The 18755-nt window shown below is 41.6% G+C and overlaps 3 protein-coding genes across 3 annotated transcripts; 1 reads left to right on the forward strand and 2 right to left on the reverse strand.

The window, feature by feature from the left end:
• Positions 1–1839: 1839 nt before the first annotated feature.
• spag1a (sperm associated antigen 1a) lies at positions 1840–6899 on the reverse strand. Its single transcript, XM_030788728.1, has 7 exons — positions 6530–6899; positions 5229–5328; positions 4001–4153; positions 3493–3650; positions 2396–2537; positions 2146–2272; positions 1840–1968 (listed from the first exon to the last, which is right to left on the reverse strand). Exons 1-7 carry the CDS (start codon positions 6897–6899, stop codon positions 1840–1842), a joined length of 1179 nt encoding a protein of 392 aa, XP_030644588.1.
• A 1689-nt stretch (positions 6900–8588) lies between these two features.
• On the reverse strand, positions 8589–9673 carry polr2k (RNA polymerase II, I and III subunit K). The gene is made up of 4 exons (XM_030789399.1): positions 9609–9673; positions 9314–9382; positions 8884–8976; positions 8589–8770 (listed from the first exon to the last, which is right to left on the reverse strand). The coding sequence occupies exons 2-4, from the start codon at positions 9372–9374 to the stop codon at positions 8748–8750; spliced, it is 177 nt and encodes a 58-aa protein (XP_030645259.1). The 5' UTR covers positions 9375–9382; positions 9609–9673; the 3' UTR covers positions 8589–8747.
• Positions 9674–10472: 799 nt separating this feature from the next.
• parp10 (poly(ADP-ribose) polymerase family member 10) lies at positions 10473–17501 on the forward strand. The gene is made up of 11 exons (XM_030789374.1): positions 10473–10524; positions 11203–11378; positions 11596–11838; positions 12265–12495; positions 12689–13749; positions 14079–14291; positions 14532–14658; positions 14836–15753; positions 16000–16136; positions 16296–16470; positions 16708–17501. The coding sequence occupies exons 2-11, from the start codon at positions 11204–11206 to the stop codon at positions 17004–17006; spliced, it is 3579 nt and encodes a 1192-aa protein (XP_030645234.1). The 5' UTR covers positions 10473–10524; position 11203; the 3' UTR covers positions 17007–17501.
• Positions 17502–18755: the final 1254 nt, after the last annotated feature.

Genomic DNA, 18755 nt, shown 5'->3' on the forward strand with positions numbered 1-18755 from the left:
AGTAGGGACTAAACGAACCGCCTACCAAAGACAGCACTCAGGCTCCCGCTGACAAGTCGTAAACTCCTGTGAACCCCTCAGCGCGGTCGACCCAGGGCACCCGCTGCCTCAGCCCTCACTGTCTGGACCTTTCACAGGGTGGAGAGAAAAAAAAAAAAGTTGGACTTTTCCATTCGTTCACAGCGGATTTGGGACACGCTACTTGACGTACACGGAACACGGAGCCCTGAGAGGGTCGCCCGTTTCAGAGTTTGTTCCGTTTCAGTCTCGTGTCCCCGTGTTCTCGCACCAGCCATTCTCACGGATGCGTGGATCATCCGGGAAGGGTTTTGTTTTTTTGGATCATTTTTGCTGCCGTCTTGGTGCTGCTCAATAATCACTCTGGACTGATTCAATGCCACAAGTTGCAGTTTTTCTTTCTTTCAACTTTTTTTTTTTTTTTTTGGGTCTGTTTTGAACCCCCACACTTCTCTACCATCTATATGTATTATACTTTGGAGACTAGTGCCAGGTTTAATTTCTAACTCGTCCGATACAGCTTAAGATGTTTGTATATTTGTTTCCTAATTTGCTTTATAATATGCGTGTAAATGCATATCTCAGTGAAATAAAAGGATGAATCTAACTTTGAGTATGTTTTTGTCCATTCTTACAGAGAACCTGTGTCCAACTTGAACACAGACGTGAATGGCTGCTTCGCTTAAGCACTATTGCTGTTTAACTTCAGCAGCTGTTCAAACTGAAACTGAGGATGAGCTGGTTAAAGACATAAAATACCTGACTACTGTCAGTCAGAAAAAGCATCAACCTTCTAATTATTGCACTTAAGATTAGTTACCAACGCCGAACTTTATGCCAAAATTGCTCACTTTACATGTAGCTCTGTGATTTAATAAAATATATAATAAAAGCATTGAATGAACACCGGTGGATTTAGAGGAAACTTTATTAGACTCTTGCAAAGTTGAAATATTCTTGGTTTTGTTATCTGAAAATATCTGCTCTTTAATCACATTCTGTGGACAGGACATACATTAAGTCAAGGATGAAATCATACTTCTACCAGGTCACAGAGTCTGAAAGGAGAACACTGGAGTTGCAGTTCAAATCCTTTTGGCTTGAAATAAGTATAATGATTTTTTTTTAATCAAAACGGTTTGACCTATTTAAATTAAAGGAACTGGTCATGGCGTGAGTGTACGAAGTATCACATCAGTGGCTCAACTGCCACTGTCTTCAAATTCCAACAGCCAATGAAAAGGCCATGCTCTGTCGTCTATGTAAATATCTGTAGGTTTTTGGAGGAACTGTGAGTTCGTATGATCATTCTAAGGAACATGGTTTGTTGCCATGACGATTCATGAAGGCACGTATAGCAGAGACAGAATCTTCATGCTGTCCTTTTACTACTCGGTGCTCCTCCACCCTCTCGGGTTATAAGAGCTACACCAGTCTGAAGTGTGTCTACTAACATGGGATTTGTTTCTGGCATGCACCTGTCAAGGTCTTCTAAAAATGTAAGAGTAGCCCTCCCCTCTGTCTGATTTATGGAAAATTAAGTAGCAGTACTATGTGTCTTAATCAGTAAGGGTGTTGTTACACTGTCTTTCACATATCCTCTTTAGTAACAGGGTGGAATCGCTTTCGTCGAGTGGACGGTTCACAGTTTTTTTTGTTTGTTTTTTTTTAATTATTGAACTTTCTCTCTCACGTGATAAATATCACTCTGTCAGCCAAAGCAGGAGCTCAGGGGTTGGTACATCTCTGTGTCTGTCCATGATGGAGGGAGACTGGTCTTTCCTTTTGCTCGCCGTCTCTCCTGTTCGGCACCTTGTGCCGTCAACCGTTTCCCGCCATCAGACTCTCCCTGAGCAGTGCGGTCACCTCCTCCAACTCCTGTTCTGCCTCATGAACGTTTGGATCCAGCTGCAGCACCTCCTGCAGATCAGCACTGGAGGCGAGGTAATCCTGAGTGAGAGGGGAACCACACATACTTTTAAAACAAGGTGCTTGTAACAGCCACACGGAAAGACTACAGGAACTGGAACTCTCTTCTAACTTCAGTGTCTTCTGTGTATGATTTAATCCTGATTAACTACATATTGTCATAAACACGTTATAACATCGATTCACTGGAGAATTCACCTTCAAGCCTTTGTGAGCCAGGGCTCGTCTGTAGAATGCTTTCTTATTGGCCGGCTCTATCTCGAGGGCGGAGTTACAGTCTTGCTTGGCCTCCTCAAAGCAACTGAGTCTTATGTAGCACAGGGCTCTGGGAGACAATATGTGAAATTAATAGTTTGATCCTTGACCAGAAACACGATGAGGTTGTTTGGTGTTGTGTGGTGAACGGGCAGTGGGTTTTAGGCAGTAGACTGAATGAGTGTGTTTCTACCTGTTAGTATAGAGGGCACACTCGCTTGGTTTGATCTGAAGGCATTCACTGTACTTTTCTGCGGCCTCCTGGAACTGGCCTTTCTTTACTAGATCATTTCCCTCCTGTTTTAAGGATGTAAAGCGAGCCTCTGCTTTTCTGGCTGCACAGACAGGAGTCAAAATGGAAAAAGTGGGGTTAGCACTATGCTACTCAACATTTCTACTTTATGAAGACTTTGTTAAAGAGGTGGGTAAAATGATCTGGCAAAACTTAAACCGTAACATCTTCTCACTAGTGGGCAGAAGATAATCTACAGCATCGTAGTGTGAATGGAGGCTTTATTTAACTTTACTTAACAGGTTAAAATGAAAGACCCAGTATTTAAATAAACTGTGTGTATTATGAATTGTCGTGAGGAAATGTCTTCACACATTTGCGGTGTATGCAGAGAGCTTGAACAAGTTATGGAAATGACATTGTATCATTAAAATCAAGAATGTCCAACGTAAATACCCTTTAAATTCCGAGTTGGGTCATAACATATTGTGACATCAAGTATATCATCGTAATGCCCAGCTCAGGTTTACATTATGACATCATAATTCATGTTTTCCACAGAAGCCCAACTCGGAGAACTCACAGACAATAGGTGCTTATTTGGGGCTTTCCTGTGACAGTAAGACTGAAACCTGAGCCGTCTTGTTCCATTACGATTAAAGGTGCTTTGGTTACACTTCTACATTATTGATTTGACTCAGGGACGTCGGCACAGCACTGACAAATGCTGTCAGACATGGTTTGTTCCCTGTTTGGAAAGCGTATGTGCGAGCTGAACTGTTAAAAGAGAAGATGATGGCAAGGTCATAACATTCATTTAGCATCACTCATAACCTGTCCAGAAAGGCTCACGTCATACAGGTAGACAAAGCTGTGATACGGAAGGTCCACGACTTTTCGACACCTGCGTATTCAGAACGGGTAGGGTCCTCACCTGCGTGTCAGTCAAGTGATCGACAAAGGGAAAACCCGCCCTGCACTGGACAGACAGCGGATGCATTATCTACCCCCAGAGGCCAACCCATTACGGTCTCTGGGCAGGAAGTGATGTCACTGACCTTCCTCTTCTGCAGCCCTGGCAGCACGAGCCTGGAGGACCTCGGCGCTGGGCTGCTGTGGTCTGTGATGCTGTTGTGCAGACAGGGGAACCAAAGGGATCTCCGGCAATTTCTCCCTCCAGTCAGGCCCATCCTGCTCAATCAGCAGCTTAGTGATCCTGATGGATGAGAAAACACACACACAAATTCCTGCTTACTAATGAGCATTCAGCAGAAGAGTTTGCACACTAACACAACCAAGCATTTTTGCCTTAACTAGTAATTAATAGCAGAATCCGCACGCTGATACACATCGGCACACACACACACACACAAAGCTCAGAAGCAATTGTATTGTAATCTAATGTGGCTCACAGTCTGGACACTGTGAGCCAAATAAGGCCACGGTACAATTGTGAGATGCTCTCTGTATTTGCATAAGCACAGGATCTAAACTTAAAACTTTAGCGCCCTTATGAACATGAAAAATTCCCCCTGTTCTGCGTGTTCAGGTAGAGCATGTTATTACCTATGGACGCTGTCGTGGGCTGCCTGCACTCCCGTGTCAATCTGCAGCACTGTCTTGTAATCGACGTAAGCCTTCCTGTAGCGCTCCAGCGATTCGTAGGCCATGGCTCGTCGTAGCAGTGGCTTAAGGGAGAAGGGGCGGAGCTCCAGGGCTCTGAGGGTTTATAGGATCAGAGACAGAGGATCAGAACCTCTCGCTGACCATGTGGCCTGCCCAACTGGCACCTCCTGTGACCGTACGCCTGTGGCCTTGGAGGCTTTATTTCATTCATAAAAAGAGATTGTGCGTGTGTGTGGACGGCTCACACGTAAGCATCAACAAGCTGGCTTAGCGAGCCACAGTGTTCCAGACATGTGCTGTGAAAGACGGGCCGCATGGTTTCTTTGAGACGGGTTAACTTTTGGACCGTTACAACAGAAGAAGAGTCTGTGATGTGCAATCTTTCTGCACTGAGAACGAGTGTGAGATCCCAACACGAGGGCACAATTCCTCTACCAGATAATTACTCAATATACCTGCACTAAAAAGTCATGTCAAAATTACGTACTCTATTCCAAAGCTAGTAATATGGAATATCAATTTTATAGAATGTATGTCCAGGCGCTAGACATTAGGAACTCTACAAATTCACAACACGCAATGCTCAACTTTCCAGCAAAGTTATCAAGGCTGGGGTAAAGAGGTGTGTTAAACCAAGGAAAGGTGTCAAATGTGTAGAGGTGTGTGTGTGTGTGTGTGTGTGTGTGTGTGTGTGTGTGTGTGTGTGTGTGTGTGTGTGTTTGTTACCGAGAACAGTACTGGTAACACACAGCACGGTGGCAACTCACAGACTGTAGGTTCTATTAATAGTGACAGTCAGACAATCTCTGCGTTAATCTCATTATAGCTCAGCTAACTGTGTTCTGTTTTAATCTCTCACAGACAATCATAAACCCACACTACTCTTCCCATCAAGTTGAATCTCACTGCAACACTGGAATGTTTGGGAAGATGACTGTCTCTCTGTTAACACACTAACATTTTTTACACAGCTGGTAATGGAAAGAAATGACCACACTGCCGATGTTTCTCGTGAGCGAGAATGCTTCTCCGCTCAGACACCTGGTCCTGGTACATTAAAGAACAGAAAAGTCAAAGTTCTTCCTCTTTCAGAATCAGGTGATGGCACTGCTCTGGTTTCGACCCAGCGGTCAGTGAAGTGAACACCAGCGGTCTTGCTGTGCCTCACCTGCTACAGTCTTCAATACAGTCTGCGCTGTTTCCATCCTTCAGATAGCAAGCCGCTCTGTTGGAATACAGGATACACAAGTCCTCAGGGCTGTCGACACCTTTACAAACAGAAAAAGAGAACCTTGGAAATAGACTTTACTAAAAACAAAAAAAAAAAACTTCTCTAAGTGCTTGACGGTTTGGGTTGTGACACTTCTCAGAGCTTCCTCGTTCAAATTTAAGTGGAATGAAAGTCGTTGTCGCTATTGTCATTTTTGTATGTTTTTTTTCTTCATGAATTATACATTAGAGGCTGATGTTTTGTAATGCCACACTTCATTTCAGACAAGACTCCTTGCCTTTTTTTTTTTTTTTTGAGTAGCTGCAGTGAAGTCTTCTCCACATAACCAGTCATTTTGAAAACAGCCCAAAGACATTATGCAAACAAAGAGACTTAACGCACACAGGAAATCTGAATAATGTTGCAATCCACTTTTTTTCTCCCCCTTCTGCTTCAGTTCCTCACAAAATCTACTACAATCCCCATCACTGTCGCACATAAACACAGATGGGTAGATGCAATAAAATATTTTTACAGCACTTGTATTTTACTCGGGTAATTCTTGTTGGAATGCTTCTTCTCAATTTGTTCATAACACCGTGCTTTTGACTCCACAAAACATTTTGTCACAAGAAAGGAGTAATGAAACTTCCTTTCCAAAAACATCATTGTGGAGTCAAAGTCCAACATTCATTCAAAATTTAGAACAATGATCTTGACCAACAGTTTAACTAACCACTGAGAGAAGCTAAACTGCTTCATTAAACCACACAAACTCTGAAATATTACCATGTAAAAAGTAAAAGCAATGTACCTAAGTGCCTAAGTGGCTTCCACCCCCTTTATTATGAGCACCCAGGAGTACTGAAGGCTACAGCTGTCAATCAATGATCTATCCTGATACATTTAAGGGAGAGTTTCTGACAGCGGTGCCTGGATGTGAACCTGCATCTGATAACCTGCTCTCCCTGTGACTCAGTACTAGAGAAACCTGATATCCTACAATGTTTGCATAATCGCCTTATGTGTGTACAGTCAGGCATCTGCCCAAATGATCTGAGAGCATTTGACTTGCCTTTTCGTTACAGCTGCGTCTACCCAATGCTGTTTGAATCATATGGTTCATATTTCTGGAAAATTTCCATTCTGGTCATTGTCAGAGGTGTATCACACAGAAGCCCATCTCAGCAGGTGATCACGTATTCAACAGTAATAGTGTCCCCTAAGTACACTGTAATGTAAAACCACTTTTACTCTACCTGCTTCTGCACAACCATCGATCGCCTGTGTGTATTTCTCCAGTGCGTCAGCAAACTGTCCGTTCTTGAAGAGGTGGTTGCCCTCGTTTTTGAGCCGGGCGAGAGGAGGGGGGAGGGCCCCCGCGGGGGCGTCCAGATTGCAGTTTTCTGCCCCTGTCCCAGCAGGAGTAGCGCTTTGGCTTTGCTCTGCTGCCTGATTCCCACTGCTGTGGGTGCCATTCAGTACCGGGCTCTTTCTCTGAGACTCCTGAGTGCCTTTGGTACTCCCACTGCTCCCCCCTTTACTCCTCCTTCGACCTGAACCTCCATGCTCAAAATGTGGACCCCCCCCTTCTCCTGACCCCGGGGGCTTCTTCTGTGCGTTCCCCATGTCTGCCTTCACTGACAAGCCGGGATGAGCGTCAGCATTCACACGCACACGCACTCATACTCACTCACTCTCTCTCTCTTCCCTCTCCCTGCACTCTCAATGCAGGCTAATACCAGAGCGATGGAAGCCACACCCCCTGCAGGCAAAAGCACCTGTGACATCACACAGGAGGGAGGGCCGGATTTGCAGCAGTGCAGTGCTGCAGAGCTGATTGGGTTGATTCCAGGAAAGCAGTTTCACACACAAAAAAAATTGACCCTGGGGGATCTCCAGTGATGTTTACTTCACTCTTTTTTTTATTTTGTCAATAGCTAAGTGTATGAACACTTAGAATAACTCAATAAAAAAGTGCTTAAGGAAGATCATTGCTTTACGCCAAAGCAATCGTTATGGGAGTGAAATTGACTATGCCACATGTGCTTTGAATTTGTGTAAACAAATGCACTTTTACTTCACCCTTATTTTGGTGTTTGGTCCTCACTTCTGGAGGGGTTTTATGTTTGTTTAAATATCACAAACTGATTAGCAGAGTAAATTGATTCTGTTTGAAAAAATTGTAATAATACTGTATTTTATTCCTTTGTAGCGATCACAGTAATAATTACACATTTAGATATCATTTTGCCTTGATGTGGCAACAATTTAATAGTTACCGTCGCGAAGACCAGTCTATGCTTTTTTTTTTTTTTATATAAAGATGAAATAGTGATTTGTGGCATTTTTGGTTAAGCTGCCAGAAAATGATCTCTGATAATCAGTTTAAGTTTTGATTTAATAGCCCGATTTGCTTGCACCACAGTGCTCACATGGGGGAGATTAGGAAGAAAAATCATAACGCCGCCGGGTCAGATTACTGAATCACTCCTCGTCATGTTCCAAGCTACGCAAACTGCACTTCTATGTAACTCGCTGTTACGCGATTTGTTTAACTAGTTCAACAGTGACCCCTCTCATAAAAAAAAAAAAAAAAACCTCATCGCCCATGCATCTCTCTAAGACTCACCTCTAATAACCACAAACTGATACATAGTATAAATCAGAAGAAGGATCGGTGACCTTGTCGTGTCGTGTTAACTGCTTATCTGGTAACAGGGATGCACCATGGCCATGGTCCCCATTCCCTTATTACTGTCTCATGCTAAACACAGAGGAGGGGGGGATGAGGGAGGGGTCATAAATTGTCTGGTAAAACTGCTGTAAGCCAGTCAGTGCTTCATGCCTAGAAAATTCTGACATGTACGGCTCTCTGAACTCATATAATCCGTTCCAATTTTTTGAGTGACTCCTGAATACTGGAAACTTCTGAGTGTAACATATAAAAATGTTCTGTATTAGATGCAAGTTTTTTACTTTTTGAAAAGAAGATGTAGGATCCTACAAAATATGACTACACAAAACATACATTGATCGATACAAACACACTTTGTTGATAAAACACGAGTGTTAGGCTTGTTGAGGATTCTGACTCAACAGATTTATTTATAGAAACTAATCAAGTTATCCGAGGCCAATAAGAAAAGCGAACAACCCCTTTCACACTCATTGAGAGTGAATCATGTCAATTATAAAACAAACTAGTGAGGAAAGTCCTCCACACACATTCTCACAAGCCCTGTAAAGAGCTTTGGACACATTACGTTTACCTGCCCATCAAGAATACAGACACATATTAGCATGGTACGGTTTTCATGAGGTTTTTTTTTTTAATAAAATTTCTTTGTTTGAAAAGCTGCAGGAAACTTAGAAATATCAATAGCACAGTTTAATATATTTACAGACTGAAAATCGGGGGCAGAACACGCGTGACAATTGGAAGCGATGGCCAGATGAGCTGCGTGTTGTAGCAGTTCACCTTGCATCAAACACAACCACTGGATTGAGTGAGTTAAGGAATCAACAGGCGGTAAAGCAAGACACATGACAAACAGAACAACACAGTAACAATTTAAAGTCCACTGCAGTGGGACAGCTAAGCAAAGGATACATCTCTTTGTCCTTTTCTTGTACATTATTCTGTATCCACACTCTCTGCATCGGATTGGATCTCTGGCCTTGATCTCATTTTCTGTGTGACATTCTACAGGGTGAAGATAAGAATTAACGTCAAGGACAATAATAATAAAAATGAACATTTACACATATTTTCACAAGTTTTACCAGCAAGCATGATCGCTATGTTGAAAGCATACTTAAAGGAACAGGTTTAATTCATCTCGACTATCAAACTCTCTAGAATTCAACAGTAAACTGGACATACCAGCAAGAAGAACGGAGCGAGTTACAACGTCAAAGTGCAACTTCTTAAAAAGCTCGTTTTTCCTTCTGTGTAGCGCGTATTTATGTCAGATTTTCATTTCTTAATGCAAGTAACCACATGTCCCAACGTTAGTCAGAGAATCAACACAAGAGCTTACCTCCACAAATGTAGATCATGGGTTGTTGCTTGGGAGGTTGCAAATCTTTCTGAGAATCCATATTGACATCTGAAAAACAAGGGATTCATCCAACTGTATTCAGTATGTATTTTATTCAAGTATATGACAGGTATATGATTAACATATAAACTACTAAAACGTTGAGACGACGCAGATAAGCTAATTACCTAGCTACATACTTTTTAAAGTAAATACATAAAGTAAATGAATAAACGTTCTCGAGAGCGATGCATATAGATAGATTTAAAGAAGAATAAAACAGAAACAAATTTACTCAAATCATGAAATCGACGAAGACAAAAGATTTTCCGCAGCGACTCAACATGAATCAAACTGTGGTGTTACTCGTGCCTCACGCATGCGTACCGTTCAACAAGCAACTTCCCTTCAAAATGTCTCTTCATTGGTCGCAAGTCTAAGCAAACAGTTTTTTCATTGGTCTTTTCCAACAAATCGTTTGCTCTGTTGGTCATGTTTCCTCTCTTAATTGGTCACGACGATATCATCTTCTCATTGGTTCAAGGTAATAATGTAGTCTTTACCCGCTCGCAGTTGTGAAACCGGGAATAGACTTTTATCTGAAGAACTTTTGATTTTATTTAATCATTTAACTTACGTAATACTTAAACACAATACTGAGCATGCTTTTGGAATTATTAACAAACAGGCTATTCATTTTTTTTTTTAAATTGAAATAGCTGTATTTATTTCAAATGCTGAGACTATGTGATGTTGGCAATGCATCAGTGATAGGTTTAATGTTTTATCAAAGTTCTTGTACTATCAATAAAGTTGCCTTTACCGTATCCAGGCAATAACTGTGACATGGCCTGGCATTTTGATATTTTTCCACCCGATTTCTCCTGCACAGAATTGGTTAATACATTTTATGTTATCTATATAAATAAAATAACTACAAACACATCAGATGAAAATAGAAGAATATTCAATGGATTTTTATACACTACGGTTGTATTTGTGCGATGAACATGCTTAACAGAAGTTTAATACGTACTGACACTTCTTGCCCGTTGAATGTTTTTTACGTGACGCAGTAGAAAAGTGGCTGTCACCACGTAGTGGCGCTAGAGAGGTCTCTGCTATAACCAAAAGCAGGAAGTACAGTTATGAGAATTCGTGTGAGAGTTTGTGGTTCAGGATCATGATATGAACAAATGATCTGAGCGCAGGTGAGTTCACGAAAATGATGTTGCACGCCGTAAGTGTGCTATTATATTAATTTATGTTGTATTACTGACACATTTTTAATGCAGTTTTTGCTTTCAAGTACAATAGATCAAATTCGCAGTGTTTCAGTTTCATTTTCTCAGCTACGCTCTTGTTCTGTCGGCCTGCTGTCGATAAAACTGCGTAAAATAAGATAATGTGTATTTTATCAAAGATATATTTGGGAAAACACGACAGGGCCATCGTCTGCTCTGTCAGTACTGCGGCAATTGATCACTTGTATTGCTTTAAAGGCATGTTAATACGTTATTGTTTATCCTGCCTTTGACGCAGAGACTTGATAGCGTGAATCTGTGAATCCCCTTTCCTAAGAGTACTCTTAATGGTGTCACAAAACACCTTGAAGTGCTCGGTTTATCTGAGCAGAGTCTACTACAAGATAAAGAAGGTTTGTAGCTTGTCACTGAATATACGTTGAAACCGACATTTTTGCAGAATGACAGGCAAAATGCTGCCCCTTTTGAAGAAGCTCTATCATTGCACCATTAACATTCCAGGTCGAATGTGCAGAGCCAGAGTAGATGAAACCCTGTAGTTCTGTAATGTGAGGTAGCTTTCACATTATGGGAATTCATCGTGCTCTATATGTATGTTTTGTTGTTTTTGTTGTTGTTAATCAGAATGGACGAGGAAAGCTTGGAGGAACAAAGTGTGGAAGTCCTGGGAATCCCAGCTGATGTAGATGATGACCTCCTGTGTTTGTACTTTGAAAACGCCCGTCGGTCTGGAGGAGGAAGTGTTATATCTCTTGACAGGAATGATGACAGGGCCGTCGTGGTGTTTGAGGAGGCAGAAGGTAAGAACTAATGATCTAATGAAAACGTTGTCAGAAGGTTTGTATTGTTCAAATCTGTAAGATGGTCAAGATCAGTTCAAAATGTATCGATTGACATTTGGCTCTTACACAGTTTAAGCAAGTGTATACCTCATGTAGTTTCTGTAGAGTATTCATGAAACTCAGGGTCAGCAGTTCGCTGCTGGATGTAATTGTTTTGTTTTGTCTAAAATAACAGTTGCTGCGAGGGTTCTCGCCAGAGACAAACATATCCTAAATAGCGCTACAATGACCGTGCGGAAGAAGACGCCAAGCGATCAGAGACGGCTGTTGCTCCGTGGACTGAATCCCAAAACCAGTCTGGAACTGGTGGAGCTCTATGTGGAAAACATAACTGGGATTGAGTCGGATGACTATACCTTGTACCAGTCACCTGCTAGGGATTTGGTTGTCATCCACTTACACAAGCCTTTCACACCTGGTTTGTCTTACTTTTTAACTTTTTTTTTTTATTTGTATATCAGTATTAGAAGGTCAGGGAGAAGAACACACTGCAGACAATTCAAAATGTGATTACTGATGTTTGATGTAGTCAGATTTGCTAAAGACAATGTCAAACGCATTCCGGTTATGTGGATCAAGAAATGCTGATTGGACTATGAAATCCTACATTGAATATAACAACAGGCATAACTGAAGTTAGATACGAGATGGTCAGAGAGAAAAAACATGAACCCTTAGACGAAGATGTTTAAACACTCCACAAGAACTTTTTACATTTATTCATTTGATGACCTATAACTAAGGTTTTTCATGCAATATTTCGCTTATTTGTGAAAACACATTGTTGAATTAGAGTAGCCTGTGTCATGAGGTTGACTGTTTCGTGTTTTAATTGAATTACCAGATTTCAAGAAGCTGCGTGAAAAGATTTCAAAGAGGCCACTGGACGGAGCCCGGATTGTTTTGGAACGGCTGGAACGGACCGATACGATTTTGGTCGAGAACCTAGGACCCAATGTGGCGGAGGACGTCCTCACGCTTTACTTTGAGGGCAGTCGTGGTGGAGAAGGGGAGGTGATGGAGGTCAAAATGATGGCTGAGGGAACTGCTAAAGTAACCTTCAAGGATTTTGACTGTAAGACATTTAAAGAAACGGCTTGAGTTGTTACTGTAACCGTAAGGTCTGTGACTCTCCATATGAGAGATTTACACTTGTTGTAAAGCTGTGCTACCTCTTATTGATGTGATTCAAATACTCAAATTCAAAAACTTATTCAAATACTGACAGTCAAGACTAATTGTTTTTTGGCCTGTTTTTGATTTAACAGCCGTGGAACGTGCTCTTCAAAAACCACACAAACTGGATGGCATAGAATTGACAGTGAAGCCTTATTTACCTATTCTGCAGGCAGAGGGAAACATGTCCCTTACCGTCATGCAAAACGGAAACACAGAGACAGAAGCTAGCGGGAGTGACCAGCAGCAGATGGATACTAGTGATCTCATGCTTATCGACCGGCCTGGAGCAGAACCCATGGATGTTAGCCCTGCTGACATCAACAACCGTGTAACTCAAACGGCGTCATCCCGGCCAGAACCCTCGACAGCTGTCTCCGCGGCATCCGTCGCTATGGCTACCGCGGGTGCAGGTGTTGGTGAGGAAGCTATGGCGAAGCCCACTTCAAGTAGCGTATCTGTACCTGACCCCGTTAAACTGGATCTGTTGGGCCTCAGCAGTCTTCCTCAGGACCTTCAGAAGGCTCATCCCAAATGTGTCATTACCAAAACACAGGACGGCGTTCACATTGCTGGACCAGATCCACTGGTTGTTGAGAAGATCAGATACAAAGTATTGGAATTTTTAGGTGGTATCGCACAAGTCCATTTTACTTTCGAGTCAGAAAAGGCCAAGTTTCTAGAAGGGAAACAGGTTAAAGACAAGCTCCTGTCCACCTTGAAAAATCAGGGGATCCCATCCGCGTATGCTGTGTCCGATTGCGTTGTCGTGGTAACGTCGCTGTCAGTTAGCATGGTTAACCAGGCCTGCGACTTTATTAAGTCTCAGATAAGTCAGTTCAACATGCCCGTAAACAGAGATAATGAAGGTATGCTTTACACGCGAGAATGGTCTGACTTCCTCCAATCTCTGGCGTTCTGCTCGGCCAGAGTAACGGATGGAGGCCCCACCATCACCGTGGTAACCCTGAAAGGGATGGAAGAGGAGATGAAATCCAAAATCACCCACTTCCTCACCACACCTGTTCAGAAGGAGACAGTTCTGTCCATGGAACCAGGCATGCTAAAATACCTTCAGCTTCACCACCAGGAGCTACTAGCCGTCATGGACCAGGTCATCATTTTTCCGCTGGAGTCTGGAGATGGCCTGAGTGTACGTGGGTTTTATTTCAAGTAATTTTGTTCATGTGCATTTGTGAATGCAAACGTTATCATACAAATCAGTGTGTAACCTGTGGTCATTTCTTAAATTGATAAGTGAGAGCCTTTGTGTTATATTATTTTGTATTTCAGCTTTACAGTTGAATAAGACAAAGCTCTTGATAATAAAACTCATTCTCATTTGGAGTGTAAAGGCACGAAGATGTTGTTTGAACTAGGACGTTGTCATTGTATAATCCATATTAGGTGATTGGTACATGTTGAACCCTCTGTGCAGGTTTGTAGAAGGTTTATTTATGTGTCTTAACTTTTGATTGGCAGATCCAAGGGAACGTGAGTGCATGCCAGATGGCAGAGGAGGTTCTGAATGCAACGATAGGCGCAACCTGCACAAAGGCCCTCACCGTCAGCCAGCCTGGCATCGCCCGTTTTCTCGTTGAGGATGAGGGTACCAGTATCCTCCAGGAGATGACAACCAAGTTCCAGGTCTACATCAACCTGGAGAAGGTTCACTGGGAGCCTCTAGAAGACAAGGTAATGCACGTAACCTCTCAATAGTCGTGAATTGCTCATGTGCCCAGATGTGGCATTATCAGCTTCTTCTGTTGAACCTGTCACTCTGGACTTTTTTCTGCAAGTCGTTTTATCTGTCAGCCTGTTTCGTCATGCATTTTTAAAGGAAACTGATTTTATGCTACTAGCAAATTTAACTCATGATGTGGTACTGCTGTCATCACTGCTCTATACTCAGATCTGACCTTATTATTTCTACAGGATGTCTTTGACCTTGCATGGGAGATGACTTCATGTCAGAACTTTCAGAGGCATGCCTCTGCTCAGGCCTTAACTGCAACAGATCCCAATGCTAATAACCCTGGTGCCACTAACAGACAAACCACAGGTTGGTGTTGATACATTATATTGGATTAAATATTAAAGAAAAGAATAACACAGTTCAGTTACACGCACAAACTGTCAGAGAATCTTTTAATAATTAAAAAGGTTTTATGTACTTGTTTTGTTTCAGACGATTAAACTGCTAATGTTTGCTCACTCTCTGACTACTTTTTGCCTTCAGCTCAAATAGAAGCGGCAAAGAAGCTTTTGTTTGCCATTGAGAGTGACCCTCAACCCTTAACAGACATGGAAGAAGACTTGTACACTGATGAAAATCAGAGCGCAGACAATTCTGTCACGGAGGTTACGGACCCTTCCCAGGCTGGCATGAAGGAGGACGATTTATATCTCAGCCTGGATGAAGATGCCAGGCTTTCATTGGCTATCCAGCTGTCTATGGAATCCAGCCAAGGGTTAGAGTCAGAGTATGAGCTGCAGAAGGTTCTAGAAATGTCCATGAACGCTGGGGCCACGCCCTCTGCGGCTGCCGCGGACTCCCAGCTTGAGAAGGCAGTCGAGGCATCTCTTCAGGACGCCATCAAATCAGCGAACACAGCAGAGATTTATGTGTATGCTGCCTACACCCATGACCTCATCAGGGTGGACATTGCCCTTGGGAAGAAGGTGGGCTCCAGGCAGTGTGAAGAAAAAGTGGAGCACAAGATCCTTAAAAACCTGTCCGCGCATCAGAGACGGTGTTTGGAACTCATCAAGAGGAAACACGCCGTGGAGATACAAGTACAGGGTACCACGGCGACCGTGTCCGGGTTCAAGGACTACGTTGCGGGCGCAGTGCCCGAGCTGAAGAACCTTCTGAAGAGGACCGCGAACACGGTTTCAGATGCAGACATCCTGAAGACAGTGCAGTGGGTGTATCAGGTGCCAGGGTCCACAGTGGTCACGCCGTACCCTCCCGAGGCCACTGTGTTCATCGAAAACGCCTGGAAGATGAGGCAGAAGAAGATCGACATTCTTTTCGACAATCAGCCGCACAGCATCGACTTTGGGAAGATGCTGGAGCACAGCATAGGGTCGGGAAAGTCTGTTCCTATTGCGAGGAAAATTCTGAACGCTGAGGAGTTGTGTAATGATGGAGCAGGTAATTTAATAAATCAAAATAGTCAGGGAAAAATATCAAAAAAGAAATATCAGAATAATAATTATTATCATAAAAAAGCAGTTTACAAAAATATGTATGTGTGTGTATTATATATATATATAATACACACACACACACACACAATATTTAAATATATAACTATATGTAACTGTGTGTGTGTGTGTGTGTGTGTATATATATATATATATATATATATATATATATTTTTTTTTTTTTTTTTAACAGATGAAGAGGAGTGCAGTCTTCTGTCAAACATGCCCGAGGCAACACGAGTACTTGAGAGTTCTGATGAATTCCAGGAGGTTGTTAAAGAGTTCTATGATTCCATTCAGGAACACCACAACAGAATCAGAATTGTGAAGGTAAGGCAGTTGTAAATCAGCATAATTAGTGACTGAGATATAGCCATGGCAGGTCAGCAGTGAAACGTCATTTTCAATTACTTTGAAATTTTTTTTTTTTTTTAAGGGTTTTTGTTGGAACCTTATTTATGACTGACCAATGCGGTGTTGTTTTTGCAGGTGGAGAAACTTATGAACAGGCTTTTGTACAACCAGTACAAACTGAAAAAGTCAAGCATGATGCAAAATTCCACCACGTCAGAGGTAGAGCGTACTCTTTACCATGGCACAAATGAGACCAGCGTGAAGGAGATTTGTATTCACGGCTTCAACAGAAGCTTCTGTGGGAAAAACGGTAGGAGTTCTGTGGGAAAAACGATATCTAACTGTATGTTACAAGCATAATATATTCTGCCACAATGTTTTATACTGAATTGTTAAAGCACAGTGTCACTGTGATATGATCATAAAATTATTCTGTCACAAGGATTCAGTGTCCAATCCAGTTCACTCCCATAATATGGTATGATTGTCCGGTATTTAATGTAATGTTTGATTATTGTCTTTTTTTTTTGTTTTGTTTTTTCCACAGCCACTGTGTATGGGCAGGGGGTCTATTTTGCCGTCAATTCAGCCCTGTCTGTTTCAGACACATACTCTCCTCCCAACGCTGACGGACACAAGTTTGTGTTTGTGGCTAGGGTCCTGACGGGAGATTTCACTGTTGGAAAGCACGAGATGAAAACAGCCCCGCTCAAAGACAGCAGCAACATTCCCCTCAGATATGACAGCGTGGTGGATAAAACCAGCTCACCCACATTGTTTGTCATTTTCAATGACACACAGGCTTACCCTCAATATCTTATCACATGCCAGAAGATTCACCGCTGATGGGAACAAAACCCTATTACTTACATTTTTTTTATCACGTGATGTATCTTACATGTGCTTCACTCAAAAAAGCTGTGATTGTTAATTTGCCGTGACAAATGCAACATAATAACTGACGCTTGTTCAGGCAATGGTTTTGGTGTATGAACATGATCAGTGTACTCTTACAGCTGGTCCACTGAAAGATTTCCATACCAGGTGTCACAAGGGAAATATCATTTTCAGTTATTTTGTTTTTCTTCTTTCTTTTTTGTTTTGAAAGAAAATTCAGTGGGAAAGGACTGAAAATAAGATCGTAATTAGGTGAATTCTTGTACTGGAAAAATGTTTTGCACACTACCATGTATTTACCTGAAAATGATATCATCTGTGCTTGTTTAGATTTTTTATTTTTAGCTTTGAAAATCTAAATAGAATGTTTACAAATCTTTCCTGACAGGCTGTAATCACACATCTTATGGACTTTTTAAATAAAGGTCGTATTCTGTCTTTGGAGAAAGTTTATGCAGTTACTTATTGACACACCTTGTTCGCTCATCTCCTCAGATCTTGTGTTTTCATCCAGTTTGATTTTTAAATTATGTTCAAAGAATAGCAACATTTCATGAGCAATGTTTTTAGAAATGCTGAATTGCATTTATCCTTCCTCTCAAACTTCATAAAATTAATCTATCATAAATCATGTCAGACCCATCACAAAACAATCTAAAAATGAATAGAATTGTATCCTTGGTAAAACTACCACGACAGAGTGGCCCAGATTTCCCTCTTTTCATTAGACTATGTATTTACATCATTACTTGACCTTAAAACTATATATTACCGAAAGGAAGAGCCAGTGATCTCTCTGAAGCTGTGAACGCCAAGGACTTGAAAGTAAACGAAACAAGCTAGAAGGTGAAATTGACCAGCCAGTGTTTATAGTGATGGTTTAGATCTCCTAAGCGTCAGTTAACGACATGCACACATTACTTCTGGGGTACTAGTGATCAGCCTTTGAGGCAGCCCGCGACGGCCCTTCCTTACATAAATGCAGGAGGGGTTTATGAGAAAAAAAATTTGTATAAAAAGGTCACATGACAAAGTTACATGACAAAAATTAAATTAAAGTTTTAAAACATTTTTTTTGCAACTGGTAGTGTGAATTTTGATGATAATTCATAGTTGTTCATGAACTGTAATGCATTTGCAAATCGAGTTTTTTTCTTTCAAAAAATATTTTCAAACTGCTCTGCATTTGTCTCTAAGTCTTGTTTGTGAACCGTTTCACATTTGTAAAACATGTTACATGTGTTTGCTGAGTGTGGACATGAATTCTCAGAAATAAATATACTGTCAAAAGGGTCATACGCAGAATATTTCGCATTTACAACAGATGAAGAACGTTTTTGACTCCGGAACAAGTATTCAGTATGTTGCATGTGCACATCGGTTGCTTTTGGCGACACACATTATCGCTGCGGTATCCTGGGATATGTGATGAATGGACCGTACAAAGCAACCAATTTCTAACATTTCTGTATTATTGATCTTTTCTGTTTAAGTATGATGTTACAATAGAAGCTTTTTGGAAGCTAAATCATTTTATGTGCACACTGGTATGTTTAACTCTAAACTGAAATATCTAGCTAACTTATCCATGTAGCCCACTGAATGTTAACATAAACATGCTGTGGCCAGTTTATGATACTGCTAACTATATAGCTTTACAAGCAGCGGTTTCAGCTATCTCATTTCGAACGCTGTCTC

The sequence above is a fragment of the Chanos chanos genome, chromosome 12 (assembly GCF_902362185.1).
Source record: "Chanos chanos chromosome 12, fChaCha1.1, whole genome shotgun sequence".
Lineage (NCBI taxonomy): Eukaryota > Metazoa > Chordata > Actinopteri > Gonorynchiformes > Chanidae > Chanos > Chanos chanos.

Bases quoted from the DNA above. Each gene is read 5' to 3' on its own strand.
- polr2k (XM_030789399.1), bottom strand. From the start codon at position 9,374: ATGGATTCTCAGAAAGATTTGCAACCTCCCAAGCAACAACCCATGATC. The intron at 8,977-9,313 runs GTAAGCTCTTGT...TTCACCCTGTAG, and splicing joins CATGATCTACATTTGTGGAG to AATGTCACACAGAAAATGAG. The intron at 8,771-8,883 runs GTATCCTTTGCT...CACTCAATCCAG, and splicing joins CAAGAAAAGGACAAAGAGAT to TGGTTGTGTTTGATGCAAGG.
- spag1a (XM_030788728.1), bottom strand. From the start codon at position 6,899: ATGGGGAACGCACAGAAGAAGCCCCCGGGGTCAGGAGAAGGGGGGGGT. The intron at 3,651-4,000 runs GTAATAACATGC...CTCATCCATCAG, and splicing joins GCCCACGACAGCGTCCATAG to GATCACTAAGCTGCTGATTG. The intron at 2,273-2,395 runs GTAGAAACACAC...ATTGTCTCCCAG, and splicing joins TGTGCCCTCTATACTAACAG to AGCCCTGTGCTACATAAGAC.
- parp10 (XM_030789374.1), top strand. From the start codon at position 11,204: ATGGACGAGGAAAGCTTGGAGGAACAAAGTGTGGAAGTCCTGGGAATC. The intron at 11,839-12,264 runs GTTTGTCTTACT...TTGAATTACCAG, and splicing joins ACACAAGCCTTTCACACCTG to ATTTCAAGAAGCTGCGTGAA. The intron at 16,471-16,707 runs GTAGGAGTTCTG...TTTTTTCCACAG, and splicing joins AAGCTTCTGTGGGAAAAACG to CCACTGTGTATGGGCAGGGG.